Source organism: Nerophis ophidion, linkage group LG01 (assembly GCF_033978795.1).
Source record: "Nerophis ophidion isolate RoL-2023_Sa linkage group LG01, RoL_Noph_v1.0, whole genome shotgun sequence".
Classification (NCBI taxonomy): Eukaryota; Metazoa; Chordata; class Actinopteri; order Syngnathiformes; family Syngnathidae; genus Nerophis; species Nerophis ophidion.
In genome coordinates, this window is record NC_084611.1 from 9,196,032 (window position 1) to 9,218,281 (window position 22,250).

The following is a 22,250-nucleotide window of genomic DNA, read 5'->3' on the forward strand; positions in this document are numbered from 1 at the left end:
AATTCCTACAATGTGAATTCCTGGATTTTTTTTTCACATTCTGTCTCTCACAGCTGAAGTGTACCTATGATGAAAATTACAGACCTCTGTCATCATTTGAAGTGGGAGAACTTGCACAATCGCTAGCTGACTAAATACTTTTTTGCCCATTGGTTTTTAAAAATAAAAAATATGAAAATGGCCCCCGCTTGCTTTGATTTTTCCGTGTGCGGCCCTCAGTGGAGAAAGTTTGGACACCCCTGCCATAAGCTAATGGATGCCAGCCGGCCTGAGAAGGCGTCAGGATCTCCCGGGGAAGAGCTGGACCGAGTAGCTGGGGAGAGGGAAATCTGGGCGTTTTTTTTTGCTTAGGCTGCAGCCACCGCGACCCGACTTTGGATAAGCGGAAGAAGACGGATAAACTTTTATTTGAAGCAGCCAGGTGACATGATGAAAGTCGTACAAACATGACTATGTTGGCACACTCCGATACAAAAAAACAGCTGATATTGCATGAATATTCTATTATTTTCTCATTAATTTCTACATAATACTCTTGTACCTGTCAAAAGTTTGCGGACATTTTTGCACCTGCTGAGAAAGTGTCTCCAAACTTTGATGAGTATTTATGTATCGGACTCACATTTTAGCACCTCAACAGGAAGTGGAAAGAGGAGAGGTTCCTTCTGGATAAAATATTCAAGAAGTTATTGCTTCTGGCCGTTCTTTTGTAATGTGAGATGCAAAACGTTTGGATGAAATTAAACTATTGCTGAGTGCTTTGTTCAATACCGTGTCGGAGACTTCACATTTTGCGTTGCCTGGTGGAGGTGGTCTCTTCCAGTCCGTTGGCTCCTGCCTGCGGCCTAAATCCAAACGTCACAGCAACAAGACACAAAGTCAACGTGCGCACATTCGGCGTCCATCCAATAAATGATGGATACTCACGTGGTGGCGGCGGTGGGCGGGTCGGTAGCGGGCTCGGTGTCTGCTACATGGTTCCCTGAGGCTGAGACACACACAGACTGTGTTATTATTGCAGCATGTCCGCTCTTCTTTAAACTCATTTATGGCTTTTTATGATTAAAGGGAATTTCATTTCCAGGCTTTTCCACCAACCCCCAAAAGACAGCCAAAAGGCTTGATTAACTCAGGGGGGAACCGCCCAGTTTGTCACCATTGTTTATTATTCTGACTCAGTCTCTGCTTTGTCACTTTAGCACAGTTTGTTCTGGTCTCTCTAAGGAAGACACTTTTTTTTTTTTTTTTTTTTTTTAAAGAAAAAATTTCTATACAAGAATTTTTAGGAATATTCTCACAATTTTTCATTTTATTTTACAAGATAAAAGTATGTAATTTTACATAATTAAATTCAAATATATGTTGTTGTTTTTTTAAAGAAAACAGTAATGTGAAAAATAAGTTGTCATTGCACCAGAATTATGTCAGAATATTTTGAGAAAAAAAGTTTAAAATTTTACCCCCAAAAAATGAGATTTTACAGAATTAAAGTAAAATATATTTTAAAGTAAATTGTTTTTAGAAAAAAAGTTGCAATATTGTGAGAAAAAGTTTTTCTACAATAATTTTTAGGAATATACTGACAATTTTTTTTATTTTTTTTCACTTTCCTAAGGGAATTCTACTGAAGGAGTCAATAAAGTAGTATTTATCTATCTAATTTAACAAGACAAAAGTATGTAATTTTACATAATTAAACTCAAATATATTAAGAAAAATTTTTTTTTTTAAAAACCTAATGTTTTAAGAAAAAAGTTATCATTGTACAAGAATTATGTCAGAATATTTTGAGCAAAAAGTTCAAATTTTACACCAAAAAAATGTGCAATTTTACAGGACTAAAGTAAAACATATAGTAAAAAACAAATTATTGTATCTTTAGAAAACCAAAATATTGTGAGAAAAACTGTTAGTTTAGAAGAATTGTTTAGAAATATTTTAAGGAAAAAACAAAAAATATGTATATTTTAAGAAAAAGTATTCCATTCTACATGATAAAAGTAAAATACATTCTGAAAAAAGAACTATTTTTGGACAAAAAAGTTACAATAATGTGAGAAATTTTTCATACAAGATTTTTTTAAGAATATTCTGACATCTAAATTGTTTTATTTTACAAAACAAAATTATGTAATTTTACGTCATTAAAGTCAAATATATTATGAAAACAGTATTTATTAAGAAAACAGTAATATTGTGAGAAAAAAGTTGTCATTGTACAAGAATTATGTCAGAATATCTTGAGAAATAAGCTACAATTTTACACCCAAAAAATATGCAATTTTTACAGGATTAAAATATATAAAGTACAAAAACCACAATATTGTGAGAATTTTTTTATTTTTTAAGAAAAAATTTCTATACAAGAATTTTTAGGAATATTCTCACAATTTTTCATTTTATTTTACAAGACAAAAATATGTAATTTTACATAATTAAAGTCAAATATATGTTGTTGTTTTTTTAAAGAAAACAGTAATGTGAAAAAGAAGTTGTCATTGTACAAGAATTATGTCTTGTAGAATATTTTGACTAAAAAGTTTAAAATTTTACACACAAAAAATGACATTTTACAGAATTAAAGTAAAATATATTGTAAAGTAATTTGTTTTTAGAAAAAAAGTTGCAATATTGTGAGAAAAAGTTTTTCTACAATAATTTTTAGGAATATACTGACAATTTTTTTATTTTTTTTTACTTTCCTAAGGGAACTCTACTGAAGGAGTCAATAAAGTAGTATTTATCTATCTAACTTAACAAGACAAAAGTATGTAATTTTACATAATTAAACTCAAATATATTAAGAAAAAAGTATTTTTAAAAAAACTAATGTTTTAAGAAAAAAGTTATCATTGTACAAGAATTATGTCAGAATATTTTGAGCAAAAAGTTCAAATTTTACACACAAAAAAGTGCAATTTTACAGGACTAAAGTAAAACATATAGTAAAAAACAAAGTATTGTATCTTTAGAAAACCAAAATATTGTGAGAAAAACTGTTAGTTTAGAAGAATTGTTTAGAAATATTTTAAGAAAAAAACAAAAAATATGTATATTTTAAGAAAAAGTATTCCATTCTACATGATAAAAGTAAAATACATTCTGAAAAAAGAACTATTTTTGGACAAAAAAGTTACAATAATGTGAGGAATTTTTCATACAAGATTTTTTTAAGAATATTCTGACATCTAAATTGTTTTATTTTACAAAACAAAATTATGTAATTTTACGTCATTAAAGTCAAATATATTATGAAAACAGCATTTTTTAAGAAAACAGTAATATTGTGAGAAAAAAGTTGTCATTGTACAAGAATTATGTCAGAATATCTTGAGAAATAAGTTACAATTTTACACCAAAAAAATATGCAATTTTTACAGGATTAAAATATATAAAGTACAAAAACCACAATATTGTGAGATTTTTTTTTATTTTTAAAGAAAAAATTTCTATACAAGAATTTTTAGGAATATTCTCACAATTTTTCATTTTATTTTACAAGACAAAAGTATGTAATTTTACATAATTAAAGTCAAATATATGTTGTTGTTTTTTTAAAGAAAACAGTAATGTGAAAAAGAAGTTGTCATTGTACAAGAATTATGTCTTGTAGAATATTTTGACTAAAAAGTTTAAAATTTTACACACAAAAAATGACATTTTACAGAATTAAAGTAAAATATATTGTAAAGTAATTTGTTTTTAGAAAAAAAGTTGCAATATTGTGAGAAAAAGTTTTTCTACAATAATTTTTAGGAATATACTGACAATTTTTTTATTTTTTTTACTTTCCTAAGGGAACTCTACTGAAGGACTCAATAAAGTAGTATTTATCTATCTAACCTAACAAGACAAAATTATGTAAATTTACATAATTAAACTCAAATATATTAAGAAAAAAGTATTTTTTTAAAAACTAATGTTTTAAGAAAAAAGTTATCATTGTACAAGAATTATGTCAGAATATTTTGAGCAAAAAGTTCAAATTTTACACAAAAAAATGTGCAATTTTACAGGACTAAAGTAAAACATATAGTAAAAAACAAAGTATTGTATCTTTAGAAAACCAAAATATTGTGAGAAAAACTGTTAGTTTAGAAGAATTGTTTAGAAATATTTTAAGAAAAAAACAAAAAATATGTACATTTTAAGAAAAAGTATTCCATTCTACATGATAAAAGTAAAATACATTCTGAAAAAAGAACTATTTTTGGACAAAAAAGTTACAATAATGTGAGAAAATTTTCATACAAGATTTTTTAAGAATATTCTGACATCTAAATTGTTTTATTTTACAAAACAAAATTATGTAATTTTACGTCATTAAAGTCAAATATATTATGAAGACAGCATTTTTTAAGAAAACAGTAATATTGTGAGAAAAAAGTTGTCATTGTACAAGAATTATGTCAGAATATCTTGAGAAATAAGTTACAATTTTACACCCAAAAAATATGCAATTTTTACAGGATTAAAATATATAAAGTACAAAAACCACAATATTGTGAGAATTTTTTTTATTTTTTAAGAAAAAATTTCTATACAAGAATTTTTAGGAATATTCTCACAATTTTTCATTTTATTTTACAAGACAAAAGTATGTAATTTTACATAATTAAAGTCAAATATATGTTGTTGTTTTTTTAAAGAAAACAGTAATGTGAAAAAGAAGTTGTCATTGTACAAGAATTATGTCTTGTAGAATATTTTGACTAAAAAGTTTAAAATTTTACACACAAAAAATGACATTTTACAGAATTAAAGTAAAATATATTGTAAAGTAATTTGTTTTTAGAAAAAAAGTTGCAATATTGTGAGAAAAAGTTTTTCTACAATAATTTTTAGGAATATACTGACAATTTTTTTCTTTTTTTTTACTTTCCTAACGGAACTCTACTGAAGGAGTCAATAAAGTAGTATTTATCTATCTAATTTAACAAGACAAAATTATGTAAATTTACATAATTAAACTCAAATATATTAAGAAAAAAGTATTTAAAAAAAAACTAATGTTTTAAGAAAAAAGTTATCATTGTACAAGAATTATGTCAGAATATTTTGAGCAAAAAGTTCAAATTTTACACAAAAAAAATGTGCAATTTTACAGGACTAAAGTAAAACATATAGTAAAAAAAAAAGTATTGTATCTTTAGAAAACCAAAATATTGTGAGAAAAACTGTTAGTTTAGAAGAATTGTTTAGAAATATTTTAAGAAAAAAACAAAAAATATGTATATTTTAAGAAAAAGTATTCCATTCTACATGATAAAAGTAAAATACATTCTGAAAAAAGAACTATTTTTGGACAAAAAAGTTACAATAATGTGAGAAAATTTTCATACAAGATTTTTTAAGAATATTCTGACATCTAAATTGTTTTATTTTACAAAACAAAATTATGTAATTTTACGTCATTAAAGTCAAATATATTATGAAAACAGCAATTTTTAAGAAAACAGTAATATTGTGAGAAAAAAGTTGTCATTGTACAAGAATTATGTCAGAATATCTTGAGAAATAAGTTACAATTTTACACCCAAAAAAATATGCAATTTTTACAGGATTAAAATATATAAAGTACAAAAACCACAATATTGTGAGAATTTTTTTATTTTTTAAGAAAAAATTTCTATACAAGAATTTTTAGGAATATTCTCACAATTTTTCATTTTATTTTACAAGACAAAAGTATGTAATTTTACATAATTAAAGTCAAATATATTAAGAAAAAAGTATTTTTAAAAAAACTAATGTTTTAAGAAAAAAGTTATCATTGTACAAGAATTATGTCAGAATATTTTGAGCAAAAAGTTCAAATTTTACACAAAAAAAATGTGCAATTTTACAGGACTAAAGTAAAACATATAGTAAAAAAAAAAGTATTGTATCTTTAGAAAACCAAAATATTGTGAGAAAAACTGTTAGTTTAGAAGAATTGTTTAGAAATATTTTAAGAAAAAAACAAGAAAAAGTATTCCATTTTATATGATAAAAGTAAAATTCATTCTGAAAAAAGAACTATTTTTGGACAAAAAAGTTACAATAATGTGAGAAAATTTTCATACAAGATTTTTGAAGAATATTCTGACATTTACATTTTTTTATTTTAGAAAATTATGTAATTTTACATAAAGTAAAATATATTATGAAAACAGTATTTATTAAGAAAACAGTAATATTGTGAGAAAAAAGTTGTCGTCGTACAAGAATTACGTCAGAATATCTTGAGGAATAAATTACAATTTTACACAAAAAAATTATGCAATTTTTACAGGATTAAAATATATAAAGTACAAAAACCACAATATTGTGAGAATTTTTTTTATTTTTTAAGAATTGATTCGAAATATTTTAAGAAAAAAATTGTATTTTTTTTTTAAATATTTGAAGAAAAAGTAATTTTACATGATAAAAGTCAAATATCCTGAATAAAGTAAATTATTTTTAGAAAAAAAAGTTGCAATATTGTGAGAAAAAGTTTTCCTACAAAAAATTTTTGAAATATTCTGACAATTTTTTATTTTATTTTACAAGACAAAAGTATGTAATTTTACATAATTAAACTCAAATATATTATGAAAAAAGTAATTTTTATAAAAAGAAAACAGTAATGGTATGAGAAAAAAGTGGTTGTTTTACAAGAATTATGTCAGAAAACTTTGAGTAAAAAGTTAAGATTTTACACTAAAAGATGATGCAATTTTACATGATTAAAGTAAAATATATTATTTACCAAAAAAAGTATAAAAACCACAATGTTGGGAGAAAAAAATATCTTACAAGAATTGATCAGAAATATTTTAAGAAAAACATTTTTTTTAATTATTTTAAGAAAAAGTATGCAATTTTACATGATAAAAGTTTCAAATACTCTGAAAAGAGTAAATTATTTTTAGAAAAAAAGTTGCAATATTGTGAGAAAAAGTTTTCCGACAATTTTTTTTTAGGAATATTCTCACAATTTTTCATTTTATTTTACAAGACAAAAGTATGTAATTTTACATAATTAAAGTCGAATGTGATTTTTTCTTTTAAAAAGAAAACTAAGCGAGAAAAAAATTGTCATTGTACAAAAATTATGTCAGAATATTTTGAGAAAAAAAGTTACAATTTTACAGGATTAAAGTCAATTATGAAAAAAATATTTTTTATCAAAAGAAAACAGTAATTGTATGAGAAAAAAAGTGGTTATTTTACAAAAATTATGTCAGAATATTTTGAGAAAAAAGTTACAATTTTAAACAAAAAGATTATACCATTTTACAGGATTAAAGTAAAATATATTATTTATTATAAACCACAATGTTGTGAGAAAAAAAAATATTTTACAAGAATTGATCAGAAATATTTTAAGAAAAAAAATAAATAAAAATTATTTCAAGAAAAAGTATGCCATTTTACATGATGAAAGTCTAAAATATTCTGAAAAGAGTAAATTGTTTTTAGAAAAAAAGTTGCAATATTGTGACAAAAAGTTTTCTTACAATATTTGTTTAGGAATATTCTCACAATTTTTCATTTTGTTTTACAAGACAAAAGTATGAGATTTTACATAATTAAAGTCAAATATGATTTTTTTTTTTTGAAGAAAACTAATGCTAGAAAAAAATTGTCATTGTACAAAAATTATGTCAGAATATTTTGAGAAATAAATTACAATTTTACCCAATAAAATTATGCTATTTTACAGGATTAAAGTCAAATATATTATGAAAAAAAATGTTTTCATCAAAAGAAAACAGTAATTGTATGAGAAAAAAAAGTGGTTATTTTACAAGAATTATGTCAGAATATTTTGAGAATAAAGTTAACATTTAAAAAAAAAAGATTATGCCATTTTCCAGGATTAAAGAAAAATATATTATTTAAAAAAAAAATCAAGTATATAAACCACAATGTTGTGAGAAAAAAAATATTTTACAATAATTGATCAGAAATATTTTAAGAAAAAAAATAAAACTTAAATTATTTTAAGAAAAAGTATGCCATTTTACATGATAAAAGTCTAAAATATTCTGAAAAGAGTAAATTATTTTTAGAAAAAAAGTTGTAATATTGTGAGAAAAAGTTTTCTTACAATATTTGTTTAGGAATATTCTCACAATTTTTCATTTTATTTTACAAGACAAAAGTATGAGATTTTACATAATTAAAGTCAAATATGATTTTTTTTTTCTTTAAAAGAAAACTAATGCTAGAAAAAAATTGTCATTGTACAAAAATTATGTCAGAATATTTTGAGGAATAAATTACAATTTTACACAATAAAATTATGCTATTTTACAGGATTAAAGTCAAATATATTATGAAAAAAAATGTTTTCATCAAAAGAAAACAGTAATTGTATGAGAAAAAAAAGTGGTTATTTTACAAGAATTATGTCAGAATATTTTGAGAATAAAGTTAACATTTTAAACAAAAAGATTATGCCATTTTACAGGATTAAAGAAAAATATATTATTTAAAAAAAAATCAAGTATATAAACCACAATGTTGTGAGAAAAAAAATATTTTACAATAATTGATCAGAAATATTTTAAGAAAAAAAATAAAATTTAAATTATTTTAAGAAAAAGTATGCCATTTTAGATGATAAAAGTCTAAAATATTCTGAAAAGAGTAAATTATTTTTAGAAAAAAAGTTGTAATATTGTGAGAAAAAGTTTTCTTACAATAATGTTTTAGGAATATTCTTACAATTTTTAATGTTATTTTACATGACAAAAGTATGAAATTGTACATAATTAAAAATTTTACACAAACAAATTATGCAATTTTACAGGATTAAAGTAAAAATATATAGTTTAAAAAAAAGTATTTTATTTTTAGAAAACCGCAATTTTGTGAGAAAAATATTTTTCAAGAATTGTTTAGAAATATTTTAAGGAAAAAAATTGTGTTTTTAAAAAATATATTAAGAAAAAGTATCCAATTAAATGTCAAAATATATTCTGAAAAATGTAAATAATTTTGGGGGGAAAAAAAGCTGTGATTTTGTGAGAAAAAGTTTTCATACAAGAATTTTTAGGAATATTCTGAAAAAAAAATGTATTTATGTAATTTTACAAAAAAAAAATTTTTCAGACAAAAATTATGTTTTGAGGGGAAAAAACTGTCATTGTGCAACAGTTAAGGACTTTAGGAACATTTTGAGACAAGTCTAAATTTGAAAAGAGAATGTGTGCCATTTTAAATAAAGTATTGTGGAAAAAAAAAGCTTGTTTTCTTTACAAAAAAAGTTGCAATATTGTGAGAAAAAGTTTTCTTGTGATAATGTTTTAGGAATATTCTCACAATTTTTTATTTTATTTTACATGACAAAAGTATGAAATTTTACATAATTAAAATTTTTACACAAACAAATTATGCAATTTTACAGGATTAAAGTAAAAATATATTGTTTAAAAAAAAGTGTTTTATTTTTAGAAAACCGCAATTTTGTGAGAAAAATATTTTTCAAGAATTGTTTAGAAATATTTTAAGGAAAAAAATTGTGTTTTTAAAAAATATATTAAGAAAAAGTATCCAATTAAATGTCAAAATATATTCTGAAAAATGTAAATAATTTTGGGGGAAAAAAAGCTGTGATTTTGTGAGAAAAAGTTTTCATACAAGAATTTTTAGGAATATTCTGAAAAAAAAATTTTATTTATGTAATTTTACAAAAAAAAAAATTTTCAGACAAAAATTATGTTTTGAGGGGAAAAAACTGTCATTGTGCAACAGTTAAGGACTTTAGGAACATTTTGAGACAAGTCTAAATTTGAAAAGAGAATGTGTGCCATTTTAAATAAAGTATTGTGGGAAAAAAAGTTTGTTTTCTTTACAAAAAGGTTGTAATTTTGCATGAAAGAAGTTGTATTGTTCAACAATTATTCACTAGAGGAATATCTCAAGAAAAAGGATTACGTTTTACGAGCTTCTCTTTAGTCAATTAAAAGTCCATCCCTAGTCTGAGCACTGGAGCGGTCCACCAAATTCTGACGTCATGGTTGCATTTACAGAAAAAAGGAGACGGCTTGTCCGTCGTTGAGAGGTAAATTTTAAACTAACAGCCTTTTGGGAATATCAGATGGAGTAAGAAGCCCCTGGGAGTTGCAGTGTCTTCTCTGATCATGCATCTTGCTAACATTGGAGCATCAAACTTGATAAAAGGTTATAATGATGGCTGTGTGAACAACAACCTGCTGCCTTGCGCTTCTTGGCCTGAATCCTCTCAAACGTCAGAATGGCGGCCACCAAGACGAGCACCTCCACCACGATGGCAGCAAACGGCTTCAGCGGCTCGTAAATGGTGATCACCTTTGAAGGACCACATTGTTACTTTGTCATGTGACACGTGTTCACCTTGTGTGTGTGTGTGTGTGCAGCTGACCTTTAGCTCCACATGGCTCATGGCGGTGCTGATGGCGTAGACGGCGCCGCAGTGAAACAACCCGGAGTCCAGGAGGGTCAGATTGTGCACCAGGAGTTTGGTCGCCTTGCCGTCCGTTTTGATTTCGTACTTCTGGGGCTCCGTTGTGGCGTCAATCTCCTCCTATAAGGAAGCAAAATGTAGTTCAATGAAATACTTGCTCCTGCCCGATGAACATATTTTTATGCCTGTGTAACATCTTTGTGCTTGCATGCAGGTTGTGCTTGCATGCAGGTGACATGTCCTCTACCCACGCAACCTTCCTCCCTTTTGCCACTTAGGAGTGGCTACTAAATACATGCTCCTACACAGCACTGACTCTTTATGCACTAGCACAACATTTGTTTTACACTACCGCAACATTTTTTTATGATGCTGGCACAACCTCTTTTTTTGACGCTGGCGCAACATCTTTTTTCTCACTGTTTGCAAACCCTTTTTTCAAGCTGGCGCAACCCTTTTTTTACACTGGCGCAACCCCTTTTTTTCAAGATGGCGCAACATCTTTTTTCACGCTGGCGCAACCTCATATTTTCCAAGCTGGCGCAACGTCTTTTTTTTCAAGCTGGCCCCACCCCTATTTTACACTGCGCAACCCCTTTTTTTGCGCTGGCACAACACCTTTTTTTTCGCTGGCACAACCCCTTTTTTTGCGCTGGCACAACCCCTTTTTTTGATGCTGGCGCAACCTCTTTTTTCTCACTGTTTGCAACCCCTTTTTTCAAGCTGGCGCAACATCTTTTTTTCAAGCTTGCACAACCTCTTTTTACATTGGCGCAACCCCTTTTTTCAAGATGGTGCAACCCCTATTTTACGCTGGCGCAACATCTTTTTTCACGCTGGCGCAACCTCATATTTTCCAAGCTGGCGCAACGTCTTTTTTTTCAAGCTGGCCCCACCCCTATTTTACACTGCGCAACCCCTTTTTTTGCGCTGGCACAACACCTTTTTTTTCGCTGGCACAACCCCTTTTTTTGCGCTGGCACAACCCCTTTTTTTGATGCTGGCGCAACCTCTTTTTTCTCACTGTTTGCAACCCCTTTTTTCAAGCTGGCGCAACATCTTTTTTTCAAGCTTGCACAACCTCTTTTTACATTGGCGCAACCCCTTTTTTCAAGATGGTGCAACCCCTATTTTACGCTGGCGCAACATCTTTTTTCACGCTGGCGCAACCTCATATTTTCCAAGCTGGCGCATCGTCTTTTTTTTCAAGCTGGCCCCACCCCTATTTTACACTGGCACAACCCCTTTTTTTGCGCTGGCACAACCTCTTTTTTCTCACTGTTTGCAACCACTTTTTTCAAGGTGGCCCAACCTCTTTTTATCAAGCTGGCGCAACCTCTTTTTACATTGGCGCAACCCCTTTTTTCAAGTTGGCGCAACCTCTTTTTATCAAGCTGACGCAACCCCTTTTTTCAAGCTGACGCAACCCCTTTTTTCAAGCTGGCACAACATCTTTTTTCTCACTGTTTGCAACCCCTTTTTTCAAGCTGATGTAACCTCTTTTTTTCAAGCTGGCACAACCCCTATTTTACGCTGGCACATCTTTTTTCATGCTGGCGCAACCTCTTTTTTCCTCACTGTTTGCAACAACCTTTTTTCAAACTGGCACAACCTCTTTTTTTCCATGCTGGCACAACCTCTTCTTTACAAGCTGGCCTAACCCCTTTTTTTTGCGCTGCCACAACCTCCTTTTTTGACGTTGGCGCAACGTCTTTTTTCTCACTGTTTGCAACCCCTTTTTTCAAGCTGGCGCAACCCTTTTTTTCAAACTGGCACAACCCTATTTTACGCTGGTGCAACATCTTTTTTCTCACTGTTTGCAACCCCTTTTTTCAAGCTGGCGCAACCTCTTTTTATCAAGCTGACGCAACCCTTTTTTTCAAACTGGCACAACCCTATTTTACGCTGGCGCAACATCTTTTTCTCACTGTTTGCAACCTCTTTTTATCAAGCTGACGCAACCCTTTTTTTCAAACTGGCACAACCCTATTTTACGCTGGCGCAACATCTTTTTTCTCACTGTTTGCAACCCCTTTTTTCAAGCTGATGCAACCTGTTTTTTTCAAGCTGGCACAACCCCTATTTTACACTGGCGCAACCCCTTTTTTCACGCTGGCACAACCTCTTTTTTTCCCCTCACGGTTTGCAACCCCTTTTTTACACTGGCGCAACCTTTCTTACGCTGGCGAACCCCTTTTTTTTTAAAGCTGGAGCAACCTCTTTTTTTCAAGCTGGCCCCACCCCTATTTTACACTGGCGCAATCCCTTTTTTGGACGCTGGCGCAACCTCTTTTTTCTCACTGTTTGCAACCCCTTTTTTCAAGCTTTCGCAACCTTTTTTAAACTGGCGCAACCCCTTTTTTTCAAGCTGGAGCAACCTTTTTTTATGCTGGCGCAACTTCTTTTTTCAAGATGGCACAACCCCTATTTTACGCTGGTGCAACATCTTTTTTCGCGCTGGCACAACCTCTTTTTTTGACGCTGGCGCAACCTCTTTTTTCTCACAGTTTGCCACCCCTTTTTTGGAGTTGGTGCAACCTCTTTTTATCAAGCTGGCGCAACCTCTTTTTTTCCATGCTGACGCTACCTCTTTTTTTCCATGCTGGCACAACCCCTATTTTACGCTGGTGCAACCCCTTTTTTCGCGCTGGCACAATCTCTTTTTTTGACGCTAACGCCACCTCTTTTTTCTCACTGTTTGCAACCCCTTTTTTCAAGTTGGTGCAACCTCTTTTTATCAAGCTGGCGCAACCCCTTTTTTCAAGCTGGCACAACCCTATTTTACGCTGGCGCAACATCTTTTTTCTCACTGTTTGCAACCCCTTTTTTCAAGCTGATGCAACCTCTTTTTTTCAAGCTGGCACAACCCTATTTTACGCTGGCGCAACATCTTTTTTCTCACTGTTTGCAACCCCTTTTTTCAAGCTGATGCAACCCCTTTTTTCACGCTGGCACAACCTCTTTTTTTCCCCTCACGGTTTGCAACCCCTTTTTTACACTGGCGCAACCTTTCTTACGCTGGCGAACCCCTTTTTTTTTAAAGCTGGAGCAACCTCTTTTTTTCAAGCTGGCCCCACCCCTATTTTACACTGGCGCAATCCCTTTTTTGGACGCTGGCGCAACCTCTTTTTTCTCACTGTTTGCAACCCCTTTTTTCAAGCTTTCGCAACCTTTTTTAAACTGGCGCAACCCCTTTTTTTCAAGCTGGAGCAACCCTTTTTTTATGCTGGCGCAACTTCTTTTTTCAAGATGGCACAACCCTATTTTACGCTGGTGCAACATCTTTTTTCGCGCTGGCACAACCTCTTTTTTTGACGCTGGCGCAACCTCTTTTTTCTCACTGTTTGCAACCCCTTTTTTCAAGCTGGCGCAACCCTTTTTTTCAAACTGGCACAACCCTATTTTACGCTGGTGCAACATCTTTTTTCTCACTGTTTGCAACCCCTTTTTTCAAGCTGGCGCAACCTCTTTTTATCAAGCTGACGCAACCCTTTTTTTCAAACTGGCACAACCCTATTTTACGCTGGCGCAACATCTTTTTCTCACTGTTTGCAACCTCTTTTTATCAAGCTGACGCAACCCTTTTTTTCAAACTGGCACAACCCTATTTTACGCTGGCGCAACATCTTTTTTCTCACTGTTTGCAACCCCTTTTTTCAAGCTGATGCAACCTGTTTTTTTCAAGCTGGCACAACCCCTATTTTACACTGGCGCAACCCCTTTTTTCACGCTGGCACAACCTCTTTTTTTCCCCTCACGGTTTGCAACCCCTTTTTTACACTGGCGCAACCTTTCTTACGCTGGCGAACCCCTTTTTTTTTAAAGCTGGAGCAACCTCTTTTTTTCAAGCTGGCCCCACCCCTATTTTACACTGGCGCAATCCCTTTTTTGGACGCTGGCGCAACCTCTTTTTTCTCACTGTTTGCAACCCCTTTTTTCAAGCTTTCGCAACCTTTTTTAAACTGGCGCAACCCCTTTTTTTCAAGCTGGAGCAACCTTTTTTTATGCTGGCGCAACTTCTTTTTTCAAGATGGCACAACCCCTATTTTACGCTGGTGCAACATCTTTTTTCGCGCTGGCACAACCTCTTTTTTTGACGCTGGCGCAACCTCTTTTTTCTCACAGTTTGCCACCCCTTTTTTGGAGTTGGTGCAACCTCTTTTTATCAAGCTGGCGCAACCTCTTTTTTTCCATGCTGACGCTACCTCTTTTTTTCCATGCTGGCACAACCCCTATTTTACGCTGGTGCAACCCCTTTTTTCGCGCTGGCACAATCTCTTTTTTTGACGCTAACGCCACCTCTTTTTTCTCACTGTTTGCAACCCCTTTTTTCAAGTTGGTGCAACCTCTTTTTATCAAGCTGGCGCAACCCCTTTTTTCAAGCTGGCACAACCCTATTTTACGCTGGCGCAACATCTTTTTTCTCACTGTTTGCAACCCCTTTTTTCAAGCTGATGCAACCTCTTTTTTTCAAGCTGGCGCAACCCCTTTTTTCACGCTGGCACAACCTCTTTTTTTCCCCTCACGGTTTGCAACCCCTTTTTTACACTGGCGCAACCTTTCTTACGCTGGCGAACCCCTTTTTTTTTAAAGCTGGAGCAACCTCTTTTTTTCAAGCTGGCCCCACCCCTATTTTACACTGGCGCAATCCCTTTTTTGGACGCTGGCGCAACCTCTTTTTTCTCACTGTTTGCAACCCCTTTTTTCAAGCTTTCGCAACCTTTTTTAAACTGGCGCAACCCCTTTTTTTCAAGCTGGAGCAACCCTTTTTTTATGCTGGCGCAACTTCTTTTTTCAAGATGGCACAACCCTATTTTACGCTGGTGCAACATCTTTTTTCGCGCTGGCACAACCTCTTTTTTTGACGCTGGCGCAACCTCTTTTTTCTCACAGTTTGCCACCCCTTTTTTGGAGTTGGTGCAACCTCTTTTTATCAAGCTGGCGCAACCTCTTTTTTTCCATGCTGACGCTACCTCTTTTTTTCCATGCTGGCACAACCCCTATTTTACGCTGGTGCAACCCCTTTTTTCGCGCTGGCACAATCTCTTTTTTTGACGCTAACGCAACCTCTTTTTTCTCACTGTTTGCAACCCCTTTTTTCAAGTTGGTGCAACCTCTTTTTATCAAGCTGGCGCAACCCCTTTTTTCAAGCTGGCACAACCCGATTTTACGCTGGCGCAACATGTTTTTTCTCACTGTTTGCAACCCCTTTTTTCAAGCTGCCGCAACCTGTTTTTTTCAAGCTGGCACAACCCCTATTTTACATTGCCGCAACCTCTTTTTTCATGCTGGCGCAACCTCTTTTTTTCTCACTGTTTGCAACCTCCTTTTTTCAAACTGGCACAACCTCTTTTTTTCCATGCTGGCACAACCTCTTCTTTTCAAGCTGGCCTAACCCCTATTTTACGCTGGCGCAACCCTTTTTTTGCGCTGGCACAACCTCTTTTTTTGACGCTGGCGCAACCTCTTTTTTGTCACTGTTTGCAACCCCTTTTTTCAAGCTGCCGCAACTTGTATTTATCAAGCAGACGCAACCGCTTTTTTCAAATTGGCACAACCCTATTTTACGCTGGCGCAACATCTTTTTTCTCACTGTTTGCAACCCCTTTTTTCAAGCTGATGCAACCTCTTTTTTTCAAGCTGCCACAACCCCTATTTTACACTAACGCAACCCCTTTTTTCACGCTGGCGCAACCCCTTTTTTCAAGCTGGCACAACCCGATTTTACGCTGGCGCAACATCTTTTTTCTCACTGTTTGCAACCCCTTTTTTCAAGTTGGTGCAACCCCTTTTTTCAAGCTGGCACAACCCGATTTTACGCTGGCGCAACATCTTTTTTCTCACTGTTTGCAACCCCTTTTTTCAAGCTGCCGCAACCTGTTTTTTTCAAGCTGGCACAACCTCTTCTTTTCAAGCTGGCCTAACCCCTTTTTTACCCTGGCGCAACCCTTTTTTTGCGCTGGCACAACCTCTTTTTTTGACGCTGGCGCAACCTCTTTTTTGTCACTGTTTGCAACCTCTTTTTTCAAGCTTGCGCAACCTTTTTTAAACTGGCGCAACCCCTTTTATCAAGCTGGAGAAACCTTTTTTTATGCTGGCGCAACTTCTTTTTTCAAGATGGCACAACCCCTATTTTACGCTGGTGCAACATCTTTTTTCGCGCTGGCACAACCTCTTTTTTTGACGCTGGCGCAACCTCTTTTTTCTCACTGTTTGCCACCCCTTTTTTGGAGTTGGTGCAACCTCTTTTTATCAAGCTGGCGCAACCTCTTTTTTTCTATGCTGACGCTACCTCTTTTTTTCCATGCTGGCACAACCCCTATTTTACACTGGCGCAACCCCTTTTTTCGCGCTGGCACAATCTCTTTTTTTGACGCTAACGCAACCTCTTTTTTCTCACTGTTTGCAACCCCTTTTTTCAAGTTGGTGCAACCTCTTTTTATCAAGCTGGCGCAACCCCTTTTTTCAAGCTGGCACAACCCGATTTTACGCTGGCGCAACATCTTTTTTCTCACTGTTTGCAACCCCTTTTTTCAAGCTGCCGCAACCTGTTTTTTTCAAGCTGGCACAACCTCTTTTTTCCTCACTGTTTGCAACCTCCTTTTTTCAAACTGGCACAACCTCTTCTTTTCAAGCTGGCCTAACCCCTATTTTACCCTGGCGCAACCCTTTTTTTTGCGCTGGCACAACCTCTTTTTTTGACGCTGGCGCAACCTCTTTTTTGTCACTGTTTGCAACCTCTTTTTTCAAGCTTGCGCAACCTTTTTTAGACTGGCGCAACCCCTTTTATCAAGCTGGAGAAACCTTTTTTTATGCTGGCGCAACTTCTTTTTTCAAGACGGCGCAACCCCTATTTTACGCTGGTGCAACATCTTTTTTCGCGCTGGCACAACCTCTTTTTTTGACGCTGGCGCAACCTCTTTTTTCTCACTGTTTGCCACCCCTTTTTTGGAGTTGGTGCAACCTCTTTTTATCAAGCTGGCGCAACCTCTTTTTTTCTATGCTGGCACAACCCCTATTTTACACTGGCGCAACCCCTTTTTTTCGCACTGGCACAATCTCTTTTTTGACACAGGCGCAACCTCTTTTTTCTCACTGTTTGCAACCCCTTTTATCAAGCTGACGCAACCCCTTTTTTCAAACTGGCACAACCCTATTTTACGCTGGCGCAACATCTTTTTTCTCACTGTTTGCAACGCCTTTTTCAACCTGATGCAACGTCTTTTTTTCAAGCTGGCACAACCTCTACTTTACACTGGCACAACCTTGTTTTTTGACACTGGCGCAACCCCTTTTTTCAAGCTGGCGCAACCTCTTTTTTCAAACTGGCACAACACTATTTTATGCTGGCATAACATCTTTTTGCTCACTGTTTGCAACCCCTTTTTTCAAGCTGACGCAACCTTTTTCAAACTGGCACAACCCTATTTTACGCTGGTGCAACATCTTTTTTCGCGCTGGCACAACCTCTTTTTTCAAACTGGCACAACCCTATTTTACACTGCCGCAACATGTTTTTGCTCACTGTTTGCCACCCCTTTTTTCAAGTTGGTGCAACCTCTTTTTTTCAAGCTGGCGCAACCTCTTTTTACACTGGCGCAACCCTTTTTTTCAAGATGGCGCAACATCTTTTTTCACGCTGGCGCAACCTCATATTTTCCAAGCTGGCGCAACGTCTTTTTTTTCAAGCTGGCCCCACCCCTATTTTACACTGCGCAACCCCTTTTTTTGCGCTGGCACAACCCCTTTTTTTGCGCTGGCACAACCCCTTTTTTTGATGCTGGCGCAACCTCTTTTTTCTCACTGTTTGCAACCCCTTTTTTCAAGCTGGCGCAACATCTTTTTTTCAAGCTTGCACAACCTCTTTTTACATTGGCGCAACCCCTTTTTTCAAGATGGTGCAACCCCTATTTTACGCTGGCGCAACATCTTTTTTCACGCTGGCGCAACCTCATATTTTCCAAGCTGGCGCATCGTCTTTTTTTTCAAGCTGGCCCCACCCCTATTTTACACTGGCACAACCCCTTTTTTTGCGCTGGCACAACCTCTTTTTTCTCACTGTTTGCAACCACTTTTTTCAAGGTGGCCCAACCTCTTTTTATCAAGCTGGCGCAACCTCTTTTTACATTGGCGCAACCCCTTTTTTCAAGTTGGCGCAACCTCTTTTTATCAAGCTGACGCAACCCCTTTTTTCAAGCTGACGCAACCCCTTTTTTCAAGCTGGCACAACATCTTTTTTCTCACTGTTTGCAACCCCTTTTTTCAAGCTGATGTAACCTCTTTTTTTCAAGCTGGCACAACCCCTATTTTACGCTGGCACATCTTTTTTCATGCTGGCGCAACCTCTTTTTTCCTCACTGTTTGCAACAACCTTTTTTCAAACTGGCACAACCTCTTTTTTTCCATGCTGGCACAACCTCTTCTTTACAAGCTGGCCTAACCCCTTTTTTTTGCGCTGCCACAACCTCCTTTTTTGACGTTGGCGCAACGTCTTTTTTCTCACTGTTTGCAACCCCTTTTTTCAAGCTGGCGCAACCCTTTTTTTCAAACTGGCACAACCCTATTTTACGCTGGTGCAACATCTTTTTTCTCACTGTTTGCAACCCCTTTTTTCAAGCTGGCGCAACCTCTTTTTATCAAGCTGACGCAACCCTTTTTTTCAAACTGGCACAACCCTATTTTACGCTGGCGCAACATCTTTTTCTCACTGTTTGCAACCTCTTTTTATCAAGCTGACGCAACCCTTTTTTTCAAACTGGCACAACCCTATTTTACGCTGGCGCAACATCTTTTTTCTCACTGTTTGCAACCCCTTTTTTCAAGCTGATGCAACCTGTTTTTTTCAAGCTGGCACAACCCCTATTTTACACTGGCGCAACCCCTTTTTTCACGCTGGCACAACCTCTTTTTTTCCCCTCACGGTTTGCAACCCCTTTTTTACACTGGCGCAACCTTTCTTACGCTGGCGAACCCCTTTTTTTTTAAAGCTGGAGCAACCTCTTTTTTTCAAGCTGGCCCCACCCCTATTTTACACTGGCGCAATCCCTTTTTTGGACGCTGGCGCAACCTCTTTTTTCTCACTGTTTGCAACCCCTTTTTTCAAGCTTTCGCAACCTTTTTTAAACTGGCGCAACCCCTTTTTTTCAAGCTGGAGCAACCTTTTTTTATGCTGGCGCAACTTCTTTTTTCAAGATGGCACAACCCCTATTTTACGCTGGTGCAACATCTTTTTTCGCGCTGGCACAACCTCTTTTTTTGACGCTGGCGCAACCTCTTTTTTCTCACTGTTTGCAACCCCTTTTTTCAAGTTGGTGCAACCTCTTTTTATCAAGCTGGCGCAACCCCTTTTTTCAAGCTGGCACAACCCGATTTTACGCTGGCGCAACATCTTTTTTCTCACTGTTTGCAACCCCTTTTTTCAAGCTGCCGCAACCTGTTTTTTTCAAGCTGGCACAACCTCTTTTTTCCTCACTGTTTGCAACCTCCTTTTTTCAAACTGGCACAACCTCTTCTTTTCAAGCTGGCCTAACCCCTATTTTACCCTGGCGCAACCCTTTTTTTGCGCTGGCACAACCTCTTTTTTTGACGCTGGCGCAACCTCTTTTTTGTCACTGTTTGCAACCTCTTTTTTCAAGCTTGCGCAACCTTTTTTAGACTGGCGCAACCCCTTTTATCAAGCTGGAGAAACCTTTTTTTATGCTGGCGCAACTTCTTTTTTCAAGACGGCGCAACCCCTATTTTACGCTGGTGCAACATCTTTTTTCGCGCTGGCACAACCTCTTTTTTTGACGCTGGCGCAACCTCTTTTTTCTCACTGTTTGCCACCCCTTTTTTGGAGTTGGTGCAACCTCTTTTTATCAAGCTGGCGCAACCTCTTTTTTTCTATGCTGGCACAACCCCTATTTTACACTGGCGCAACCCCTTTTTTTCGCACTGGCACAATCTCTTTTTTGACACAGGCGCAACCTCTTTTTTCTCACTGTTTGCAACCCCTTTTATCAAGCTGACGCAACCCCTTTTTTCAAACTGGCACAACCCTATTTTACGCTGGCGCAACATCTTTTTTCTCACTGTTTGCAACACCTTTTTCAACCTGATGCAACGTCTTTTTTTCAAGCTGGCACAACCTCTACTTTACACTGGCACAACCTTGTTTTTTGACACTGGCGCAACCCCTTTTTTCAAGCTGGCGCAACCTCTTTTTTCAAACTGGCACAACACTATTTTATGCTGGCATAACATCTTTTTGCTCACTGTTTGCAACCCCTTTTTTCAAGCTGACGCAACCTTTTTCAAACTGGCACAACCCTATTTTACGCTGGTGCAACATCTTTTTTCGCGCTGGCACAACCTCTTTTTTCAAACTGGCACAACCCTATTTTACACTGCCGCAACATGTTTTTGCTCACTGTTTGCCACCCCTTTTTTCAAGTTGGTGCAACCTCTTTTTTTCAAGCTGGCGCAACCTCTTTTTACACTGGCACAACCCCTTTTTTCAAGCTGGCACAACCCTATTTTACGCTGGCATAACATCTTTTTTCTCACTGTTTGCAACCCCTTTTTTCAAGCTGCTGCAACCTCTTTTTTTAAACTGGCACAATCCCTGTTTTACACTGGCACAACCTCTTTTTTCATGCTGGTGCAACCTCTTTTTTCCTCACTGTTTGCAACCTCTTTTTTTCCATGCTGGCCTAACCCCTATTTTACACTGTTTGCAACCCCTTTTTTTCGCGCTGGCACAACCTCTTTTTTGACACAGGCGCAACCTCTTTTTTCTCACTGTTTGCAACCCCTTTTTTCAACCTGATGCAACCTCTTTTTTTCAAGCTGGCACAACCTCTACTTTACACAGGCACAACCTCGTTTTTTGACACTGGCGCAACCCCTTTTTTCAAGCTGGCGCAACCTCTTTTTTCAAACTGGCACAACACTATTTTATGCTGGCGCAACATCTTTTTGCTCACTGTTTGCGACACCTTTTTTCAAGCTGATGCAACCTCTTTTTTTCAAGCTGGCGCAAACTCTTTTTACACTGGCGCAACCCCTTTTTTTCAAGCTGGCGCAACCCCTTTTTTTCAAGCTGGCACAACGCCTTTTTTCACACTGGTGTAACGCCTTTTTTCACGCTGACGCAACCCCTTTTTTTCGCGCTGGCACAACCTCTTTTTTGACACAGGCGCAACCTCTTTTTTCTCACTGTTTGCAACCCCTTTTTTCAAGCTGATGCAACCTCTTTTTTTCAAGCTGGCGCAACCTCTTTTTTCAAACTGGCACAACACTATTTTATGCTGGCGCAACATCTTTTTGGTCACTGTTTGTAACACCTTTTTTCAAGCTGATGCAACCTCTTTTTTTGACGCTGGCGCAAACTCTTTTTACACTGGCGCAACCCCTTTTTTTCAAGCTGGCGCAAACTCTTTTTACACTGGCGCAACCCCTTTTTTTCAAGCTGGCGCAACCTCTTTTTTTCAAGCTGGCGCAACCTCTTTTTACACTGGCACAACGCCTTTTTTCACACTGGTGTAACGCCTTTTTTCACGCTGACGCAACCCCTTTTTTTCGCGCTGGCACAACCTCTTTTTTGACACAGGCGCAACCTCTTTTTTCTCACTGTTTGCAACCTCTTTTTTCAAGCTGATGCAACCTCTTTTTTTCAAGCTGGCGCAACCTCTTTTTTCAAACTGGCACAACACTATTTTATGCTGGCGCAACATCTTTTTGCTCACTGTTTGCAACACCTTTTTTCAAGCTGATGCAACCTCTTTTTTTGACGCTGGCGCAAACTCTTTTTACACTGGCGCAACCCCTTTTTTTCAAGCTGGCGCAAACTCTT

At 35.3% G+C, this 22,250-nt stretch overlaps 1 protein-coding gene across 2 annotated transcripts in view; it reads right to left on the bottom strand.

Moving 5' to 3' along the window:
* Nucleotides 1-391: 391 nt before the first annotated feature.
* Nucleotides 392-22,250, bottom strand: part of emb (embigin) — a 37,867-nt gene continuing 16,008 nt past the window's right edge. For both annotated transcript variants that reach the window (XM_061895605.1, XM_061895617.1), the window contains exons 6-9: nt 10,376-10,537; nt 10,185-10,302; nt 928-988; nt 392-845 (exon numbers count right to left, since the gene is read on the bottom strand). In XM_061895605.1, coding sequence (XP_061751589.1) covers nt 785-845; nt 928-988; nt 10,185-10,302; nt 10,376-10,537 — 402 coding nt within the window. In that variant the 3' untranslated portion in view covers nt 392-784. The remainder of the gene's footprint in view (nt 846-927; nt 989-10,184; nt 10,303-10,375; nt 10,538-22,250) is intronic.